General features: G+C 35.7%; 1 protein-coding gene across 17 annotated transcripts in view; it reads right to left on the bottom strand.

Annotated features, from left to right (window-relative positions):
* Positions 1–467: 467 nt before the first annotated feature.
* Positions 468–24,022, bottom strand: part of epb41l2 (erythrocyte membrane protein band 4.1 like 2) — a 336,181-nt gene continuing 312,626 nt past the window's right edge. For all 17 annotated transcript variants that reach the window (XM_039747445.1, XM_039747453.1, XM_039747452.1 and 14 more), the window contains 5 exons: positions 23,514–23,642; positions 23,288–23,386; positions 18,707–18,787; positions 12,504–12,618; positions 468–1,434 (listed from right to left, as the gene is read on the bottom strand). In XM_039747445.1, coding sequence (XP_039603379.1) covers positions 12,511–12,618; positions 18,707–18,787; positions 23,288–23,386; positions 23,514–23,642 — 417 coding nt within the window. In that variant the 3' untranslated portion in view covers positions 468–1,434; positions 12,504–12,510. The remainder of the gene's footprint in view (positions 1,435–12,503; positions 12,619–18,706; positions 18,788–23,287; positions 23,387–23,513; positions 23,643–24,022) is intronic.

Genomic DNA, 24,022 nt, shown 5'->3' with positions numbered 1-24,022 from the left:
AACACTGTATTCTGACGCTAGTAATCTGATGTAATGTGAATGACTTGATCAAGAAAGGGCAAAGCTCTCCATGGGTCTAAATGACTGTCTGTTTGATAAACAAGATCTGGCTAAATGGGAGCTCATGACATTTATTGTCTTTACCATAAATTCACTAATCTTGTAATGACAGTCTTTTTTGCTAATAGTGGCCAGGGGGTTAACAGAATAGATACAGTATGTTTTTGCATTCCACTTATTGACCAAAGCCATTTCAGCAATGTCTTAAACACATAAACAGGCCTGAAAATCTTTAGTGGATGGGGCAAGGAAGCAATTGGCAGTGCACTACTTCCAATGCCCTGACAAATTAATGACATTATTGTGAATGACAATTTGTTTAGATAATATATGCAACCCTGTTTTACATTTTACTAAGATAAAGTTAAATCAATTTATCTAGAAAAAAATACAAAGAAAAAAGAGAGTCAGAGAATAAAGTTTTATTTTAAGTGTTACTGGGAGGAAACACATATTATAAGTGGCTAAAAATCTAAGTTTCATTTTTTACTATACACTTGGAGGTAAAAGGAATCAACTTACTTATGGAGATTCAGAAAGATATTTCATATGTCAGGAAGAACTAAGTCAAAAGAATCTGCCTTCTTCTTTCCTTAAAACTTTGCTTTATTGTCAAAAAAGTATGTAGGCACAATTCTAGCAAGAAAATGCACCAAGGAAATGCTAATCAGTTTACACATTAAGACAAAGTGTTTTTACAAGTAGCAAAAGTATTTCAATTAGTGGAGCTAGAAAGTATGAAAAAAGCATATTTGTAAGCTGCTTAAATTGTAGAAGATTTAAGTTGGAGGTAGATAATCTCCATCTCCCCAACACAGGATGGTTACCTTGACTAAATAAGAAAGAACTGTTGGCACTGTACTACAAACAAAAAAAATGAAATTGACACAGTGCTTCGTCCAAACCAGGCTGCATTAAAAAGTAGTTAAAATATTGAAACATTTTAAAAATTGTCTAATACACAAGTATGCAAAAGAAATGGCATCCAATTTCAATCTAAACATATAACTTTTACTAAACCTTTACAAAACCATTCTTTTTTAATCCTTATTAATATGCTGTAACTAATATCAATCTGTACAAAAATGGAAAATGGTCCAAAGTAATTGGAAATAATAATCAAAATAATTAAAAAGAGATAACTTCTTTTTGTGAAATAATAGTGGTAAACACTTTTGCAACAGCACAAAAAAAAGCTAGGAATGTTAAAGTGGTTTTCTTATAAACAAGTATAAAAGTGAGACCAGGTAATCAAACAAATCTACCGACTTCAGACTTCACGGAGCTCTTCAGGACCTCTTCCAGTAGCTTCAGAATGAAGATGGTTACAGCTGCTTAGTTTAGGATGTGCTTCATAGTCTCTTAGATTCATTTCTAGAACAACAAAAAGAATTCTTTGTTAAGCGATAACTATATCTTTTTAACTACTAAAACGGAGTCTCCCAATAATATGTATAAATGATTTTGTTAAAAAATAAAGTCTTCCAAAAAAGATAGATAATAGATATGAGAAATCATTGGAAATACCACCTGTAACATTTCCCTAGGTGTGCATTCCTTTTATAAGTTCATCTTAAGAGGCACACTGAAATTAGAAGACGAAGGAGTCGTATAACCTACTTGGATCTCCTCAGAGATGTTACTTGGTCCTCCAGGCTGACATAGGCAAACTAATCTGAAACCAATCTGTCTTGGCTGACTGGTGGTGCATTACATTTATAACACCCTATACTTGCATATCAGAACAAACCGATAACAAAACATGCAGCAATAGTCTGTGTGCTCCAACTTACATTAATCCAAACACTTACAGAAGCACTTTTTATAGAACAGTAGTATTGGCATGCTGCTTAGTCTTCACGGTGCAATCATTAGTTCTTATATATCCTTTTCCTTCACATAAGGCTGCAGGATTAAGCTGTTCTATACAGGTCTTTTCAAATGATAAATCTATACAAAAGCAAAACCTCCTACAGAGATTTTCATTTGCATATGGTGATTAAGCAGTAGGGAAGGGCGATACCACTATTTTTGAAATCAATACCGTCACAAGGATTTTATGTGTCAGATTTCCGATACAGATACGGAATGTTTTTTAAAGAGCATAGGAATTTGTTTTAAAATGATAGTGTTTTAGAATTGCTAATAATAATGGGTCGATTTGTTTTTACAGTCATATGAAAAAGTTTGGGAACCCCCCTCACCCTGCATAATAATTTACTTTCAACAAAAAAGATAACAGTGGTATGTCTTTCATTTCCTAGGAACATCTGAGTACTGGGGTGTTTTCTGAACGAAGATTTTAGTGAAGCAGTATTTAGCTGTATGAAATTAAAGCAAATGTGAAAAACTGGCTGTGCAAAAATGTGGGTCCCCTTGTAATTTTGCTGATTTGAATGCATGTAACTGCTCAATACTGATTACTTACAACACCAAATTGGTTGGATTAGCTCGTTAAGCCTTGAACTTCATAGACAGGTGTGTCCAATCATGAAAAAAGATATTTAAGGTGGTCAATTGCAAGTTGTGCTTCCCTTTGACTCTCCTCTGAAGAGTGACAGCGTGGGATACTCAAAGCAACTCTCAAAAGATCTGAAAATAAAGATTGTTCAGTATCATGGTTTAGGGGAAGGCTACAAAAAACTAATCTCAGAGGTTTAAACTGTCAGTTTCAACTGTAAGGGATGTAATCAGGAAATGGAAGGCCACAGGTGCTGTTAAACCCAGGTCGGGCAGGCCAAGAAAAATACAGGAACGGCATATGTGCAAGATTATGAGAATGGTTACAGACAACCCACAGATCACCTCCAAAGATCTTGCTGCAGATGGTGTATCTGTACATCGTTCTACAATTCAACGCAATTTGCACAAAGAACATCTGTATGGCAGGGTGATGAGAAAGAAGCCCTTCCTGCACTCACGCCACAAACAGAGTTGCTTTTTGTATGCAAATGCTCATTTAGACAAGCCAGATTCATTTTGGAACAAAGTGCTTTGGACTGATGAGACAAAGATTGAGTTATTTGGTCATAACAAAAAGCGCTTTGTATGGTGGAAGAAGAACACTGCATTCCAAGAAAAATACCTGCTACCTACTGTCAAATTTGGTGTAGGTTCCATCATGCTGTGGGGCTGTGTGGTTGGTTCAGGGACTGAGGCCCTTGTTAAAGTCGAGGGTCGGATGAATTCAACCCAATATCAACAAATTCTTCAGGATAATGTTCAAGCATCAGTCTCAAAGTTGAAGTTACGCAGGGGTTGGATATTTCAACAAGTCAATGACCCAAAACACAGTTCGAAATCTACAAAGGCATTCATGCAGAGGGAGAAGTACAATGTTCTGGAATGGCCGTCACAGTCCCCTGACTTGAATATCATCAAAAATCTATGGGATTATTTGAAGCAGGCTGTCCATGCTCGGCAGCCATCAAATGTAAATGAACTGGAAAGATTTTGTATGGAAGAATGGTCAAAAATACCTCCATCCAGAATCCAGACACTCATCAAAAGCTGAAGGAGGTGTCTAGAGGCTGTTATATTTGCAAAAGGAGGCTCAACTAAGTATTGATGTAATATCTCTGTTGGAGTGCACAAATGTTGCACCTGTCTAATTTTGTTATGATGCATATTGCATATTTCCTCTTAATTCAATAAACGTAATGTCATTGCTGAAATACTACTGTTTCCATAAGACATGTCATATATTAAAAGGAAGTTGCTACTTTGGAAGCTCAGCCAATGATAAACAAAAATCCAAAGAATTAAGAGGGGTTCCCAAACTTTTTCATATGACTGTACATTAATTAATATCATGACACAGCATCATGGTCACCATAACAAACTTATTACAAAGTATATTTAAATAAAATGAACGTGTTATGTCATTTTCTGACCTGCTTACTGCAGATCAGAACGGGAGGTGTCTGAGCCTATCCCAGCTGCCACAGGGCGCAAGGTAGCAGCAAACCCTGGACAGGGCACCCATCCATTGCTGGGCAAACACATCAAACACACACAAAGGCCAATTTAGATTTACAAGTTCGCCTAACCTGCATGTCTATGGACTGTGAGGGGAAACATACGCAGACACTGGGAGAACAGATACAGATTCTATACACGGAGGGTCCGGGTCACAAACCTTTGTCTCCTTACTGTGAGACAGCAGCATTACCACTGCACCACCATGCCACCCAGAATGAACATATAAATGTAATACAGATAACATGAACTTTTACATTTCCATAAAAATTTGGTTATTGGTTTAAAACATGTAAAACAGGCAATCACTTCACCAAAGTACTTAAAATGATCCCCTTAGAACTCTAACATTTACGAAAGAATAATGTTCCCACATTTGCATACTCTATTATATTCTGCCCTTCTGTTTTATCGAGAAAGATTTTGTCATATTAGCTGTACATTTAGTTAAGTTTCAAATTTATATTTAGAAAAAAAAATGTTGACATTTTTAAGCTTGATCCTATTTTGCCCCTGTGGGTGGAAGGCAGGAACAATCCTTGGACAGGGCGAGAGTCCATCACAGAGTATACACACACACATACAGTATATCAGGGGCCAGTTTAAAATTGTCAATCCACCTAAGATGCATGTATTTGGTCCGTGGGAGGAGACAGGCACACAACACAAGTTTAACATTTAAAAATTAAGTAGAAAAATTATATCTGATTACACTAGATTCTGTTGCTAACACAATTAAAGTCAGTCAGTCATTATCCAACCCACTATATCCTAACACAGAGTCACGGGGGTCTGCTGGAGCCAATCCCAGCCAGCACAGGGCGCAAGGCAGGAACAAATCCCTGGGCAGGGTGCCAGCCCACTGCATGGCACACACACACACCCAGCATACACTAGGGACAATTTAGGATCGCCAATGTACCTAACCTGCATGTCTTTGGACTGTGGGAGGAAACCGATGCAGACATGGGGAAAACATGCAAACTCCACGCAGGGAGGACCCTGGAAGCAAACCCAGGTCTCCTTACTGCGAGACAGCAGAGCTACCACTGCGCCACCCACAATTAAAGTACTAAAGTAATTAAAATAAAAAGTAAATAATTCATATTTTTATTAACATTTACTCGGGCACTTATGATTTGGAAAGAAAAACAACTTTCAATGAAAGCTTTCATCTTCAAATCTGGCATAGCTATTAAGTATTTTGCTTAGTGTTAAAACTATTCAACATTCTTATTTATGTATATTAGTTATACTGCACCTTTCATTTTAATTACTAGAAAAAACAAAATGGATAGAACTCATGACAGAATGCTCTGACAGTGATGTTTTATACTATTATGTGTCCCCCATTATGCACAATGGGCTTTACGTTTCCAAGTATTAATGAGTGGTAAATGGCAAAATGTTAAATTCAACTAAAAAGTCTTCAGTAAACCCCTGTCTACATAAATCTGCTAGTAGCAGTTACCTGGATAATGTCTTGTGCCTTTTTGAAAACTCTCCTGCAGTATTCCTCATCTGGTAACGACTGTAGCTAAATTGCTGTGCTTCAGATTTGCATCTTTTACAAACATCTTTCTGTTTGTCAGCATGTGCATAGCTCAATGACTATACAAATATGATAACTGCATAAATACACTGACATATATGACAGGATGCAGACAAATTCAGTTGGGCCAGATTTTCAAACCAAGAAATTTAGCTGGGTAGGTAAGCTGCAGGTAGTAAGATATTTTAAAACAAAATAAATAAATAAATAAATAAACAAATAAATAAATAAACATTTTGGTTCTATCTGAACTAGGCACATATCAAAGTGCATAAAATCAAAAAAGTGGACAGTGTTAGGAATAACATTTGTTTACCTTTTGAAATAAAAACAGTCTGGTCATATATGACCCACGCACATCATAAAGTGCACTTAATAGAATAAAAAAAGACTAACAATGCATAAACCAATCAGTGCACAAACCCCTAACAAGTGATAACAGTAACTAACACATATGAATTCAACGTCTACTGCACACTAAGGGAACACAGGTTTGTTTTAAATTACGATATGTGTGATCAGCAGTGCTTTTTTTTTGTAAACATATGTGAAGTTTGGATCAAGTCTGAGGTACTGTAAAAGTATATAGAGGCTGACAGTCCTAGAGCTACATGTTTTGTTTATTTGGTGAAAACACACAACATTTAAAATTTGAAACTGACAAATCGGCAAGAATTATAATAATAATAATAATTTTACATTGCACTTTTCTCAGTACTCAAAGCGCTTTGCAAACCATTCAGGGTGGACCAGGGACTTGAACCCATGATCTCCTTATTGTGAAGCAGCGGCACTACCAGTACACCACCTGCATAGGAGCACTATACTGCACAATCCTATGCTTGATAGTTTAAAATTACAAACACAGAATGTACAAAATTGAAGAATATTAACCACAGGTTAATAATGAGCTCTACATTCCACAAAAAAGTTGTTACGTAGTCCTGCAAAGCAATCAGTACTTAATTTGATTGTGTTTTCCAAAAAATTCCAAACGTTTTGCATGTTTTCATTAAATGCAGTCTTTCTAATTCTGAAGGTCGATGGCTGACTGTCATCCTCATAGCAGCCATGAATCTGCATAATCGAAGCATGTGAGTGGAGGACCAACCAATCATATTAAGAAAGAAGTGTGGGGACAGTGCTTCTCAGTAATGAGGCTCTAATTGGAGTAACAATTAGATTCATTTGCATAAACCCGTATTCACACTAACTTGATGAAACTGAAACACAACTAAGACTCAGCACACAACAATCATTCAATATGTAGTCAAAGCCACAACCCTATGTAATTGCTGAGGTGCCAGTACAATGTACCGATGTGTACCGTCACAAAAGAAAAAAATCACTGTATCATAGATTACTACCACCATTTCTAGGCACACAACAACACGCTGCATTGTGGGATGAATGTTGCTAGGCTATGTGGACTGTTGCATTCATTGTCTGTACTACTGTAGGAGTTTATGTAGGAATTGCCGAAGACTTGCAGAATATGTTTTTCTTGGTCTATCAGGACCACAGGCTGGGCCACTCAGAGGTTGTTTCTGGGCTTCACCTGGCACCCGGGCTGCAATTTCAATAAGCTTGGACTAGGCAGACAAACATATAACAAATAGGCTGGTTGTTTACTTGCTATTTAGAGTTCTAATGTATCTTGACACAGATAAACAGTTTTATGATACCAGTCTTTAAGGATGGTGTCCATTGTTGGGCAGAGTTGTTACTGTTGTTGCTCCGGGTTCAGGCACTCTTTACCTTTGCAGTGTGGTTCTTTGTCTGTTGCGTACTGTGCTTTTCTTAGCTAGGCTTTTTGCTCTGCCCCCTGCAACTTCTTAGAGAAAAGCATTCCACTTTCTGGAACAAGAGTTTTGATGTGGAAGTTCCCCTCTGGAAGTATTAATTGCTTCTCATTTTTTCAGCCCATTGGCACAAGAGTTGGTTTGGCAGAGCGGGTCTCAGTTTTCAGGTCCTCAAACCAAAGAGACTGACAGTTTCTACCTCAAAAAGAGGTTGGGTTATAGTCACTTCCAGTTACAAAATCAGTGCCTGCTTATAGGACCATAATTTTGTTCACCTCAATTGTCACGTTTTGAATTATAGCTCTTTGTTCTGGATTTGGATGTCTATTTGAAGGCTTCTGGTACGAAGGGATATTGTGAAAAGATGTTAGTTTATCTGAGATTTAAACCTTTACTAAGTATGGGCTGAGATTGGCGTGTAAAGTTGGGGGAAAGTGAAGGTGGACATCAGCTTCCCTGCTAACACAGGCCTTGTCTGTCACTAACAAGCTTAGCAGAACAGGCAATGCTCACTTTGTCCTACACTATTACCACCAATATTATATTGCAAAATGTAGAGACAGCAGTAGCCAATAAAAGGAGCCCTAGCCTGGTTTCCTTAGTCCAAAAGGAGATCAACTCCTAACCTTTGGATTGGTTCCAAGTGGACACTAATTGGACCTCAGAAGTAGACATGAAATAAGCCTCAAAAGGCCCTTTAAGCCAAAGAGCAACTAAACCTGCAAGTCTGGAGAAGAGCTGGACAAAGGGTGTACTGACAGCTAAATAATAGGTGAGGGATAGTGGAAAATAATGTGTGATTATGAGAAGAGGGGTGCTTTAGTATGTGTAAAGTAGGTAAGTGCAATTGGTACCCCATCTGATAGGGAGGAACTAAACATTTGTCAGAGATGGCCAAAAAGGCAAAATCGGTTTACCTTTTTTGTTTATTAGTTTCAGGAACGCCCTAATATCTCCAAATGCCATTTTTACTTTTCATTTGCTAAAATGCCTTTGTTTAACTCACTTTGGCTTTCTTGCAGTCATTCTAGGTTCAGAGATGGCTCACAAGTGCTTCTTCCCGCCTATAATATGATATAGCAAGAACAACCGGCGAGAAACCTCAGCCATTCCTTGTATTTGTTAAATTCCATCAACAGCACACTTGATCACCAATGCAATGTAACAGATGAATGGGTTTGTGGGATGCGAACAACAAATAACTGAACAGAGAAATACCAAATGGAACACCCACAAAGATGTCTGAATTTGATGATCAGTATTTAAACTTCCTTTCTTTAAAGGGACAAAAGTACTTGCTTAGCATCTGGCACCAAAGTACACATGCCAAATTGAATTCTCAGTGATGACAAAAATAAAACAACAATGTACATGATTATACTGAAATCATCTCTCTTGAGTATATCCATCTGTGAAATATCCCGCCAGGGATCCAGACTGCAACTAAAATGATCACAAATGCAACCAAAAATAGGCTTTGGCAATTATCATTTCTATTTAGTTTGCCAGTTGCGAATTAAATCATTGAAACTTTAAACTAATTATATTGTAACAGATGCAAAAGGCCACTTTTTTTATTGTTAAGCAAACATGCCGTTAACATATGTGTTGGTATGGGCTTCCCCTTGCATATCCTGGCACTGCTGAGGGGGTGGCCATGAATTTCAAGGGGCTGGTCACGCTTGTCCCAGAATAATGAACGAAGGGCTGAATATGACGCAACTGGTCATCAAAACAAAAGGTAGACATGCAAAACATTTGAAATTCATCTCCCCATCATATAGGTGCTCTGTTGTGAATATATCTGTGCCCTGTGGAATTCAGTTGTCTCTTCTGATTTTGTGCGGCACACCAAGGTATGATTGTCACTGATCTCCTTGTGTTTGTGCATCTTTTTAATGCCGTTTCTCTTTTGATTTAACTCATACTCCATACAAAATGCCAGCTTGCCTGTCAGTAAACATGTATGAGCAGTTGCCTGCCCACTGTGTTGCCATGCACAGTGATGTGATGAATGAAGTCTGTGTTTAAAGGTTGAAAGTGTATTATTGTTGTTTTACTGGGCTGCTCTGTGATAAACGACAGACAGTAAACTTTGTTAAAATTATATCAAAAATGCCACTTTGTTAGTTGTTACTTCAGTCATTTTACTGTGTGCAGTATATGTTCTGTTGCCAATAAATTCTTCAGCGGGAGCTCATCAACAAAGAAAATAAGATTTAGTAAACAAAATTGTAATAGTAATAATTATAATTAATAACTCATTCCTTGACACCCAATAACTCCGTACAGACATTTTAAAGACAAATCATTAAAACAAATGTACCACACCACTTTCATGCCATACGTGGGGAGCTTTTCTCTTAAATCTTTAATCAGGCAGTTTTTTTCTGGAGGGCAGGGAAACAATTTCAACAGGAAAGGTTTGTTGAGGAACTTAAATTTAACCTCTGTCATATGAGTGATTAAAATAATATAAATATTTATTTTTTTTAATTTCAAAAGTGGAAAAAAGAATTGCTACAACCACAGATTCTGTCCAGTTATAGCTTGTTTGTCGTTTTTTTATACATTTTTGATGTGTCCGTGTCAGATATGACAAAACGTAAAAGGGAAACAATGAATAAACATTACTTGTTTTTAAATGCATTCATTTGTATTGATTTAAAATTTGTCATTACCTGCTGCTTACCAGCTACTGAAAATGTCTGGCCCAGCTAAATTTATTGGTTTAAAAAGCTGGTCCAGCTAAAATTGTAATTGAATAGCCCTGTCTTAGATAGACAGAAGGCAAAATAAATGAATGAAGCTGTCTAGGAGAATAAACTTTGTTAAAACAACTAGAAATTCTGTAACCAAAAGTCTTACCGTTTACTAAAACCTGAAAACGTAAAATCGTGGTTAGTACTACAAAGTCCTCAATACTTATTAACACTTGAATTGAAACTGAAATGCAAAGCAAAGTCAGAAGATTTTTTTTTCCATCCTCACACTTAGATAAACAAGAAGTGCATGGTGTGGACCTTTATAACGTTGCAATAATTACGTCAAACACCACACACTTCCAGTTACATTTTCTAGCAATGTTGTAGCAATCATCTCTCAAAAAAGATGCACCCTTAGGAAAGCAAAATGACAACAGACAAGGTGAAAAATATTTTCAGCTATTCGATAACCGATTACCACCAAGAAATAAAAGCAAGAAATTGATTTGATGATTCAGAAAACCTGTAATAAAATATTAAAGTCTTAAAAAGAAGCTCTGGAAAATGTGAAAAAAATGTAACACAAGACCAGTTCCTAATAATATTATTGACAAAGAAGGCTCTTCTCTCCTGTTTGAAAAATGTTTTACTCCTTTTTAAGAGAACTACAGTTTTTATTTATTTATTTTTTTGCCTTTTAAAATTCTTCTTGGTTTCTTAGTTTTAATTCTGTAAAGAAATTTATCTCCTCTGTTAGGTATTTAATTAGTCATTATTGAAGGTTAACTAGTTGCAAACAGCTCTTCTTGTAAGTTAAAAGACATTTTTACATAATGCATAAATCATTCAGGTCCCTATTACTAAAAATAGAAAAAAAGGGAAGGAACAAAGAAAACACAGACGCAAGCAAGCATTTATAGATTAGTAAGAAGTTTATAGGCTTTGAATCTGATAAAAGATTAGCATTAAATAGTGTTGGTTAAGGACAGGGTTGAAAAAGGGCTACCATACACTGAAGAATTTCAGAATTGATGTTAGTTTTTAGGCATTATAATAAATATTATTCTCACTGTAAGACTGTAGGATGGATTTTTTAAGATGTACAGTAGTAATGATCATCTTTGAGAAGTGATGTACTAAGCAAACTTTAGACATTCTCAAAGTTCACTTTGCTTTCTTATGAGGATTTAATTGGGAGTACAGAGCAAATCCCTGCAGTATAAAATGAGGAGCACCAGTTTTATCAAATATTTAGAGAAGGACCAGAAGGATTTCTGTAAGGACAAAGCATGCCAAGAAGAGAACTCATATTCCAAAGAGATTGCCCAACCCAAGAAGGTCAATTCCACAAAATGGAGTGCCGTTCCTTCCAATCACGTGATCAAACACATCTATAAGGGAGGAGTGGGAACAGAGTTAGTCAGTTCACTTACAACGCAAGAGTAGGAAACTCCACCACAATCACACACTACACTAAACTGTAATTGAAGAAGCTTTATGAAACAATGAGAAATATTTGTAATCCTTTTTCAAGGCCCAGCTCTGTAATTTGAAAAAAATGTAGGGACTTTCAGGGTAACCTGGTTGAAAACTTGTTAGATCTAGCTAACACGTTAATGAAGATAGAACTGAAAACTCCTTCAAAGCCATTGTGTTCTGGTTAATTGAGATGACAATGTGTAGATATTTAATTTTGCATGCTGTGGTTTTCATGCATCAGAGATGTCTAATTTTATAATGTGAAAAATATAAAAACAAACTGCTTATACAGTATGTCTGCATTTTTTATTCTTGATATTCACTTCCCAACACACAATACTACGTTCTTGAATAGCAATGCCTTTACTGATCAACTGCATTTTTTCCAACACAATGGCATCCCAGAATATAAACAATGTGAATACTATTTCCCTGTATGGGTTAAATGAATTGATTTGCTGAACTAATTTGAAAACTACAGTATTATCATTCAAAGGCATCCTTATATTATTCATTCCATCATCCATCCACTTTCTAAGCCACCTTTAATCATTAGAGGATCACAGGGCAGGAACAAACTCCAGACTGGATGCCAGGACATCACATACATTCCTCCACTCACTCTTTCATGCTGAGCCAGTATAGCATTGTTAATAAATCAATACATGCATCAAAAAACAAAAATTAAACTGCACAGGGTTTGAAGAAAACACAAGTAAAATGATACAAAGTGTGTATGTGTTAGTACTGAAGGGTTTATTAGTGGAAAGGAAGAATGATAAAAATATTTATTCTGGCAAAATGTTTATAGGTAAAGACTGCAGAGGGCTTCCTCTTGATTTAAGCAGACTCAAGCAAGCAAAGCTGGCGGAGAGCAGAGTATGCTTAGGAGCAGGACTACTAGCTGGGGGTGCTACTTTCCCTTACCTTGAACTTAATCGTCCCCCTCCTCTGTGAGTTCTGTTTCTTTATGCACCACCACCCTGGTCACTGACATGTCAGGGTGCTGTTCTTTGGCTTCCTTTATTGCTTGGGCCAAGGCCTACCCAGAATTACAAATAAAAAGTGTTGAGGTTAAAAATAAAATTTAACTAAACATAAGCTGAAATAAAGTAAAAGTCAACAAAATAAAAAGTAAATGATTGTCATCACTACAAATGTGTTTTAGAGTCAATTACACTGTAAGAAATTGTTATCTAATGTGGTGTAAAATCAAGATTTATAAAGTTTGCAAGTTTCAACCCACACAATAAGACGGCAGTAATGAGGGGAAACCGAGCTGCAACTGAAAGGGGCTGCAGCATCATCTATAATTAAGGTGGCTTTTCTATTGTGTATTTTAACAGATTAGAAAGAACAACAATGTCACATAATAAAAATTGTCAAGAACAGAAAAGAATTAGCATAGAGAAAGGAATGAAGTGCTGGAACAGGTGTACTGTCCTCTGGATCTGATGGGAGACGGACCGAGAAAAATGGCAGCTGTTACCTGAGGATACTAAGAATAAAAAAGTAAATGTATTCCAACTGTAAACTATAAAATTGACTTCTCAAACACCTGCTTGATAAATAGATTGAACCAGAGAACCCAAATAAGACTGATGTGATTTGAGCAAGACAAAATTTTACATTAAAATATGCTATCTTAACTGACAGGAATCCATTAATTTGGACTTTTTCTTGGTCAGGATACTAGAGCTTAACGTAAATATCTTGTTATGCCATTGGTGACACTAAAATCCAAAAAGGTAGGGTTGACATAGACATAATCAATCAACAGGGGCCTCATGTATAAACGGTGCGTACGCACAGAAATGTTGCACAAGAACATTTCCACATTCAAATTGCGATGTATAAAACCTGCACTTGGCGTAAAGCCACGCACTTTTCCACAGTACCTCATACCCTGTCGTACGCAAGTTCTCCGCTTGACTGTTGGCACCCAGCGTCAAAGCAGTGCTACTGTTCCTGTATGGTTACCCTTTATTTGTTAGAACCACATTCCTGACGCGGCTTTATAAATACACTGAAACTAACTGCATATTGTTTATTAGTGTAATGCATCTGATTGTAATTAACCTGTAACAATATAATGGACCAAGGAATAGCCATAGTATTCCAAATACCATAACTGCTTAAGCGTTGTAACTCTCACTGCACCTTTTTTTCCTTCGTTCAGTTGCTCTCGTTAAGGGTTGCCACAACGGATCGTCTTTTTCCATATTACTCTCACTGCACCACTCGGAATATTTATATCACTGTATCTGAGTGGGGAATCACAGAAGCAGCTGATCGGAAAGAGAATTATTGGTATAAAGCATCAAGCCCACTCTGCCTCAGCCACGGCAAAACGTTTCAAAGCCTTTCCTCGCGGTTCAGAAACAGTTTCATCCCAAAAACTATAAATGCACTCAATCAATTGCTCCTTGTAGAACTGTTTGTACTTATAAGTACAATCACCCCACTGTAAACTTGCACTACAGTTATAATATTACACAACCTGAGCCACTTTATAAAGCACGTATTTACATATGATGACGATATCATTTTTAAGATGAAATGCAGCAAAATATGTTGATTATATTATACAGATACAACTTTAACTTCATTTAAATAATCTGTATTGTTAATATTTAAACATGTGAGGGCACTGTTGCGCAGCGCTAGCAAGTTCACGTATTGTTCCTGCCTCACGCTGTATGTTTGCTGAGGATGGCGTGACACTGGAAGGATAGACAGATAGAATAATTAAACATGTACTATGAAGATATTTCAATGTCCCTTTAATGTTTTCAAGAATCGTCGTTGTAAGCTTACAGATGGCTTAACGTCTATTACAGAGCTGATTGTGTGGCGATTGGGTATTTGGAGAAAGAAAAGTAAGGATAGGAATTGGAGAATATTATGTTTGAAAGAGACAGTACTGCTACAATAATTTCATCGAAGGTCGCACACAATCATGCACCGTGTTCCCCTGTTTAATAACATGCTTTAACTCCTATCATCATGAAAATTATATCAAGTATACATCTATTTTAATTATTCAGAGAGCTGTAATATCACGAATGTAATGGATTCTGTGTCCTGTCGGAGAAAGAGAAAGTACGGAAACACGTAGTGATTCACACACATAGAGCACATTGAAGATCAAATACAAAACAAAGCATTTACCGTGCTACTTTAGTTACGATGGGATTTGAGAAACTAGTAAATTAAACAATTTTAGGATGAAGTTTATGTTCTACTTTAATGACAAAATAAACTACGTGATTAAAGTGGATATTTCGAGATTGAAGTTAACATTTCGTGCTTTTTTCCTACTCTGTGCCTTTTTTTCTCACTGTACCCTAATAAGCTTCCATATGGCACTTAGACAGTGAGCTACGTCTTGTCTTTTCACGGCGACTTTGATATGTGACAACTTCTTTTTTATGTCGGGCACTGTGTGACTTTGTGAACTTGAGCTTGTTTCTCCAACACACTATGTCACTCGGTCAACTTCCTTTTGTTGATTACACCACTGTATAAACCAACAAATAGTACGTTTTTCTTTGCCTCCACTTGGTATTCGCTGAAATTCTTATATTTTCCCTCTTGCTTTTGCCATTGCCCTTTCACAGAACGCTGAGCTTAATGTCAATTTATACTGATTTGCATATTCAAAGAGGCGTAATTCTGGGAGGAGACGGGGCAGGACAGAAGGCGCGTGCACGTGCGTTAGTTTTCACGCTAATTGGGATTTATGGAGTGGAAGAACGCGGAAGCTGGAGTATGCACAGGTTCCTGCATCTGGAATTTTCTGTGCATAAGCACATTCGGCTTTTGTGCTTACGTCATGTTATAGTGCGAATTCTACGCACGGCATTATGCATGAGGCCCCAGGTCTTCACACAAATGCACCAAAAAATGAAAATGAGCAAAAAGAAAAAACTCTGGTTAGTTATTTCTTGGAAATGTACATTGTAGCATGTTTAAATATGTTGTGTCGGGATAGTCGGTCCTTCATTTCAGAATGTTGTTTTAAAATGTCATGTCAGTAATGCCAATAATCACTTTTGAATTTCCTCAAAAAATGAGAAAAACTTACTATGACCAAAAGTAAAATGAAGACCCAGTTTAGTTGAGCCTACATCAGCACCTCAAAATCAAAAGAGAGCTGATTGAATTATCATTGATGTTCTTCAAAATCAAGCCAACCTCACACAAGAATCTAATTTTTTTTTTGGGGGGGGGAAACACCTATTGACACCTGGGACAGTGTCACATTCATTATATCATCTTCTCTCAGATCTTCAAACTCCGCCAGCACCAATGTAGTCAGTCCAAATTTTTTTTATTTTTTTTATTTTGATAGCCATCTTGACCCATGGGTTCGATGCTCTTCAAGAAATCATTAGCATTCTGGATCGTGTAGCCCCATAGAGACCCTTCCACCCCCTATACACACAATGAACCAATCAGCAGCACCTTAACTTAATGAAAATAACCCTAGGTATGACGTTCTCCTTCACCATACCCCAAGAGTGCAAAATTATAAAGCACTCTTTAAATATGTTATGTATTTCTCCATTTTCAGTAACTTTCTATAACTGCTTTCAGAGCATTCTTCCTATGTATCTGCTTACTCCAAACCTTATCAGCCTTTTCTCCATGTTCATAATGAGAATTATACAACTCAAGAAAAAGCTGTCCCACCTCTAATTAGTCAACAAATTGATCTCCGTTTGAAATGAAAAACCTCTTCTGTTGAGATAAGCATTGTATGAAACTACACACAGCAATGTGCAGTCAACTTAGAGGTCTTTCCAACCCTGAAGACATGCCAACCTCAATGTTAATATCACCTGTACAAAAATGCATTCAATAAAATCAGTTAAGTATGAACAGGCCAAGCCACTGTAGCTATGCTTAATATTTTCATTTTCATAAGAGGGGCATGGCCAAAAAAGGACAATGGAACCACAAGAACTGATGGAGGGAAGCAAGTTATCAACAACATAACTCATGATGAACCTTTATACATTGAGGAGAAAAAGTATTGAAATCTAGAATATGAGTGGTAAAAACCTATACAGGCCCGCCAGATCAGGAATCCTGAAAACCATGACATCAATGAGGACATTTCAGATACTGTAGTTACAATCAGAGACCACCTATCCAAAGGAGGGGTTAGTGTAGAATTAAATCTCCTACCATTATAACTTCAAGTTACTCTATAGTGCAAATTAAACATACAGTACTGACTATAAAATCTTTATCGATACACAACCAGGCGAATATATGACAGCCAACCAATACCTTGGTTTTGTTCAGTTTAGACACCACCAAAATTTACAGCTACACAAAGGGACTACCCTGTTAATCAGGATTCCCCTCTAACCCTGATACCACAGACAGAGTGAAAAAGTCATTCAACACAATTTTTCTTCAACTTAGATTGATCCCTAATATTTAAAAGGGTATTTTCAGCACAAATATATATCTATATATATATATATATTTTTTTTTTTTGGTTCTTTATTTCGCCTTATACAATTTCTCGTATTAGGAATTTGTTAGTTTTCACATACCCCTTGGGGTCAGAGTGCAGGGTGAGCCATTGTACAGCTTCCCTGGAATAATTTAAGGTTAAGGGCTTTGCTCAAGGGCCAAGCAGAGTAGGATCTCTTTTGGCAGTGATGGGGATTCAAACCGGCAAACTTTGGGATACCAGTGCAGCTCCTTAGCCTCATAGCCACAACTCTACCCCTATTTCAGTCAATTTCAAAGAGCTGAAACGTGACAGCACCCTCCACTTCCCAAACTCAGGACCCATATATTCAACTTTCCAGTGCAGATAATCCAATGACTGATCGTTATATGACTTTGTAATTTAGGGTTCATTTTTCCAGAAAAAAACTCCATAATTTCTCCAAATCTTTTAACAGATTTTTATATATTGTCTTACCTCCTTGAAAAATTTGAAACACATCTACATGCAAGTTCTGCAAGCAGTACTGCCTCAGGGTGGCATTATAGCCACAGGAAGAGATAAACATGATCTTCTCCTCTCTGTGCTTGTCTTTATTTCTCCATTCTCTTCCCAGACCCCACCAAAGCTAAAATCAAACCTGTCCTTTAACACATTATGAAGCAAAGCACACCCAAAATACTACATTTTTCACTGACATTAGTAAACAAATGAGCAGCTGAACTAACAATATTATAGTAAGGAGCACTAATAAAACCAGACTACTGTACTGGAATATGTATATACTTTCAGTAAATCAGATATCTAGATTAATATAACACTGTTTAATTATTTTAAAAAAAGAAGAAATGGAAAGAAAATGGAAAAGGCACAATTGTAAGAACTACTTTTAAATATTACTACTAATTATAATGATGTTAGGTTAAAAGAATAATAGTGCAGAAAAGTAGTATAATAGTGCAGAACAGAAAAAAAGTAATAAAAGTGATAGCAATAATATTAATGTGGTAATAGTAACAATAATATTAAAGTATTAACAAAAGATAAGGAAGATAAACCCAAGGTTGAAACGCTAAACATGATTAAAGCAAACAAAATTCAAATAAATGAGATAAAAGACACTTACTCTATATGCCGTATGCAATGAACATTACTTAAGGTTTATCATTAACAGTTTGGGTTACTTTTAGCAGGTCTATTTCTTGGATTTTCTTTATGACTCAGAAATGTAAATTTCTTACTTCTATTTGTCCATTCATATTATCTTTATTACCTTTACTTAGACAATTCTAGCTTAAAAAATAATGTAAAAATAATCAAATGTAAACCAAGAGTGTTTACTTCCCTGTTGACTGTTTCTAGCTATGCTGCAGGCACAGACAGATATGCAGATGAACAAATAAAACCTGTAACACAGATTAAACCATCTATTTCACTTAGAGTAATCGTGTCTCTATACTATGTCGCAAGCCTACCTTGTAAATCTGCCAAATTTGTGGCAAATAAACCTTGTATTCATAAAAATGCAATAATTAATGCAGTTTATATTCATACTTATTTCATAAAAAAAACAAAAAACAAAAACAAAACAAACTATAGGACACTCGATAATTATCAGAAGGTGACTAAATCTGTGCAAATGAATGAAATGGACACTGACCTGATCGTGATCAATATCTGCATCTCCTGTTATCACAATGCGTTTCTCAATCCTTGTTTCAGAAACTCCACCTTTCACAGTCTGTAGAAAATCAAAAATAAATTAAAACAAATAAGAACACAAATAAAGAGGTGCCTCAAGATAAGGTGGTTTCTGCTTTCTCCCCAATTCTGCTGGTATTTCCCTGGCACCATGCAACCATAAACTGGATTACATAGGGTCATTACTGTCAGGTGTACTGATAACAATGAAATTCTTACTTACATGAGCTAAGAAATATGCAACACATTGCCACTGTCACCATGACAGAGCTGCCTAACCTAGAAGCTTCCTAAAATCTCACAAAACAGGTCATACAATAGATAGGTGACTAACAAATGAATAAATAGATACTTTCCAAACAATGCTCTTTACTCCTTCACATATTTTACAATTCTGTGACAGTTAGTGTGATTTTCTACACTATGGTGTTGTGAAGGTGTGGGTCAGCTCCACACTAGGGTTGAATATGTAAGCAAGAATACCGGAAAAAAAATCATTTAGAATAATAATAATAATGCTTGAGGGTGTAAATTGTATATGTATGTATATTCCCTTTAAAACACTGCTAATAAAAATGTTGTAATAAATGTTTTTTTATTCTACAAAAATCACTGAGTATTTTGCAGATCCACAATAAAGATGGAGAGTACATTTAACCTACTCATATAGCACATCTGTGAATTTGTAGCATAGCTACTAAACCAGTAGCTCCCTGATGTTTCACCAAGCTACCTTTACATGTAGTTTAAATAAACAAAGGGTTTTGGGGAAGTATGGGGCTTTGATGTAATAAGACAGCATATTTTATTCTGGTAAACATGTTTTTTAATGAAGCCTTGATTTACTGATCAGTGGGGCTAATGACCTCGATTAGCAATACCCATTATTTCAATCGAGCTCTGAGCCCATTTCTTCTACTGAGATCTGTATAGATTGTCACTCCTGTGAGTATTAGGAGTGTCTCACGGCTATTCAGATAAGGAAAAATGGCGGGTCAAGTAAGAATGTGACACAGCCACTACTAACCCAGTTTCCATTTCTTTTAGAAAGCAGAACACCATAGAGGACAAGTGAGCTCAATTCCAGTTCCTGTCTCACTAGCCCTGCCTCCTGTGCTTGTGCTTTTACTGTAGATAATATAGCACATTATGGAAATTGTACTTTACCCCAATTCACAAAAAACAATAGCTTACATATTTAAGAGCAATAATGTAATACTTGTCTTATTGATTATTTCATGTATGAATGTCTATATTTTTCAGTGATATCGTTTTTGTAATTCAACACAAAACTGCAAGCATCTGCCCTTTTCTCTTTGAAACAGCTTTCTTTTATTAAAATGTAATTGGACCTGATATCAGAAAAGGACAGATTATAGTTAGAAGGAATTCTCTATCCAAAAAATTATAGTTATTTCATATGTTACTTACCCTATGTTATTTGTAGTGGTAGCCAAGAAAAAAAATGAAGTTCATGTTTTTGTGGAGAAAGTATAACAAAAATTCAATTAGAATGGGACACCCTCATTCATTGGTCAAGAACCTTGTCTTCAATTCAAAATCACAGATTTATGGGAAAGCACTTTTTCTTTTTTTGGGAAGCATCAATAATATTTTAGCAAATAATTAATCCATTTTGCACGCTTTGAGCATACGATTAGATAACAGACGTGGATTATGTGAGACGAGTTATGTGAGATTTTTTTCTCTTTTTTCCATTATTCATATAGTTTGCTGTTTTCCAGTATTGGTCACTATTAGATCCTGTTCTATTAGAACATTTGTTATGTACTTTCTCCATGAAAACACAGAGAATTTACATGGAGTAAGTAACATATAAAAAATATCTGTAGATGGGGTATTCCTTTAAAAGAAAAATCCCACTGAAACAGTACTGACGAAAAATAATAATGTGAAACTTCATATCGACCTATCAAGACATAAAAGGGCAAAAACAATATTTTTAAAAACAAACTGGTTAGTATAACATGACAAGAAATGACCTTACTCCCCGTGCCATTTGGTGTTAATGATACTATCAATCTGAAGCACAGGGAATGGTGAACTAAAGACTGCTAAACTCAGGGTTGCAGGGATCTGAAACTACTAACTGCTAGTCAGTTGACTTGATCTGGGATTAACAGCTCATTTATGGGCAGGAAAGCCTTCAGAATGTACCATATGCTTGACTAATAATTAATTAAGAAAACTGTATTTTTTGAAAAGCAGACATTTTGGGAATGGAGATTTGTGCTCTCAGCAGAAAATATTTCAAGTGAAAAGTGGAAATGTGCATTTTACGTCAAATTCTGTAATAGGATGGTATTGCCATTTTTCCCATCTTTTCAGTAATTCTGACTTTTTTAAATGACTTAGATAAAAGGGTCTCTGTTAACAAATTTGGATCTAAAACTAGATTTTTGCCAAGAACCATTATTCCAGAGTCCATAACACAATTGTGTTATGCCTGATCTAAAGACTCTGCTTAAATTGATTGCACTGAGAGAAACTCCTAAGATGAATCATTGCTGATATTGATATCTGAACAGTACATACTGTATAATTAAACTGATTCTGTGATGATGCTCCAGTCCATGTCACATTAATCAGAGTGTATTGTAACAATAAGCTGTGGATATGTCACGATTTTAAGGACCTTTCAAAAAGAAACAATTAGGCAAAAAAAGCATGTAAAGATGAAGTTCATATAGAGGATTAAGACTGAAGAATGTTTTGACCGCTTAACCTTGTTATGAGAGAAAAAGAAAATGACAGCAGACATTCCTAGCAAAATAGGGGGTATTTTCTGCAAAAATGAAAATGAAAATTATAAAATGAAAATGCAGTCTCTCTTTTGCAATTTCATTTTCAAAGTCTGCATGCAAAATGCTGCAAAAATTAAAATGAAAAAAAAAATGAACATGTAATAACCCCATTTGCAAAAGAGAGGTTGTATTTTAATTTTTTTCATTTTCAGCATTCTTGCAAGCAGACTTGAAGAATGAAATCGTAAAAATATAATTTTCATTTTCAATTTTGCAGAAAAAACCTCCCATACTAGCAAAAGCAGTAATTAGAAATAAAATGTTCAATGTTAAAACTGCCAGCTGGCTCAAGAATTCAGGTAGTTATATTTAATGAATTGAAGAAAAGATTTTAATTTAGAGACCATGGAGAAGAGCCACTACTAAAAGTAGAAACCAGAGTAACTTAGAATAAGACAATTTCAAGAAGGTTCCCAAAACAATGAAGTAAGGCCTATTATATAATTTTATAGCAAAAATTAAGGCAAGAACCTACATTAAGTAACAGCTGCCACATCAAACTTGGATTAATCTGGAAACCTCCAAATGTGTGTGTGTCATGGTAACTGCAGCTCTACAATTTAGATTTTAGTATTTTAATAAAAGTTATTTCTTTATTATTTTATATCTAACTATTTACCTTACAAATATGATTTATTTCTTTATTCCTTGCTTTTTGCTTAATTTCTTTATTTATATATTTTTTGAGTCTGAACTTCCCTCACATAGGAGGGAATTCTCAAAAGTATGCAAAAGTAATGTTGACAGTAGGGTTCAGGGGAATGCCAGAGATATACTTCTGAACCCTGATGTAAGTGCAAAACCTCACTCTAGATAGGTATTCATTAATTTTCTTATGTCTGGTTTTAATACCCTAGAGCCTGGTATGTAATTTGAGAAGCTGATTAATATTTTCTATGGACAAGTTAGATCCTTAGCATGGAGTTAAATGTGCTGACAGCACTGATTTGCTGCCTGTCTGCTCTAAGCATTCCCAGCTCCTATAAGTATTTTGAACTATGAAGTGGGTCTTTCAGGTTGGGGCTGGACACCAAAATGAAAGTGTGAATTCAATATTCTTATTGGAGGACATAATACATGTGAACAGGGAAAAGCAATGTACCATATATACTTCATTCGTTCTTGATTTCTTACTGTTTCTATGTAGTGTGTATGTCTGTATTTCTTTCCCTGCAAACAAATTTCTTTCATAAATAATACATTCCAGTCTTTTTATTAAAAAGTGCAAATGCTTTACATTAATGTTTCTGTATACTGTATATGGACTATGTATTGATGTTACTCTACCAATCTAATATAAAATACTTGATGTGTGAAGTTTACTTTTCTAGAAACATAGACTATAATATGACCTGTAATGTACAGATATGTATACAGCTAACCCTGATTTTTTTCACCTTAAGTAGTGACATGTGATTGAAACTATTCACAGCATGCAAGAATAGAAACTGTTGAAAAAGGGTGTTCTGACTAGAGAAATAACACTTGACCTTACCCTTCTCTCATCTACACTTAACGCTAGCTAAGTCCATAAGAAAGCAAAACAGGATGTGACCAAAGTGTAAAGACTGAAAAGGTGACAATATCACTGCAAATTTTGTTTATTGAGAAACCTGATATACTGTAGCTGCTGTTGTAAAATATTTTGGGCTGGTGCAAATAATTCATGTTTTGATAAAGTTTTCAATATGCTGCTTAAAGCCTTACTGAAGTACCTTTGTAATCTGAGTAGTAGTTGTAGTGCAGACTGATTCTGAAGTGATGGTCTGTGCCGTCATCAGGACCCCTGGCTCAGAATCTCCAGTTCCATCAACCTTTAGAGTTACAAATAACATTAAAGTTGTTACATTACTATCTGCTCCTTTAATATTAGTCTTAATAATAACTTGATTTAGTCCTTGCGTACAGTAAATGTTTGCTCAGAGTAGATAACTCAATTACCTCGGCAGCTTCATATGTAATAGTTTTTGTCTCTGTGTGCACAATGGGAACTTCCTTAGTTGAAATTTCAGACTTCTGGGAAGCAAAGGCATCAGAGATGGTCACCATCTCAGTTTTGACCACTGGAGGCTATAGAGAAGAGATTATGAAGATAAGTCCCACACATATTAGACATGTAAAAAAAGAAAAATATATATACACCCAAAACATCCCCAACTGTGAGGTATATCTTGATGTTGAAATTAAAGTGGAAAAGGCTATTAAAAACACTACCAGTAAAATGTAGTAACAAAAATGTATATGTAGGGAGAAGAATAGTTAAAATAAAGCCATGCCAAAAAAATAAAATAAGGGTAAGAAAAATAACTGTACATAATTAAAAAAAATAATAACATTTCCTTTGAAACCTGACATGTGTCTTAGTTTTAATCCTTTATTCGTTTAAAAATGAGTAAACTCACTTAAACCTAGTGAAAAAAGTTTTTATTTAAACTAACCCTAACATACTG

The sequence above is a fragment of the Polypterus senegalus genome, chromosome 3 (genome assembly GCF_016835505.1).
Source record: "Polypterus senegalus isolate Bchr_013 chromosome 3, ASM1683550v1, whole genome shotgun sequence".
NCBI lineage: Eukaryota > Metazoa > Chordata > Cladistia > Polypteriformes > Polypteridae > Polypterus > Polypterus senegalus.
This window is presented reverse-complemented; position numbering and strand designations above follow the sequence as displayed.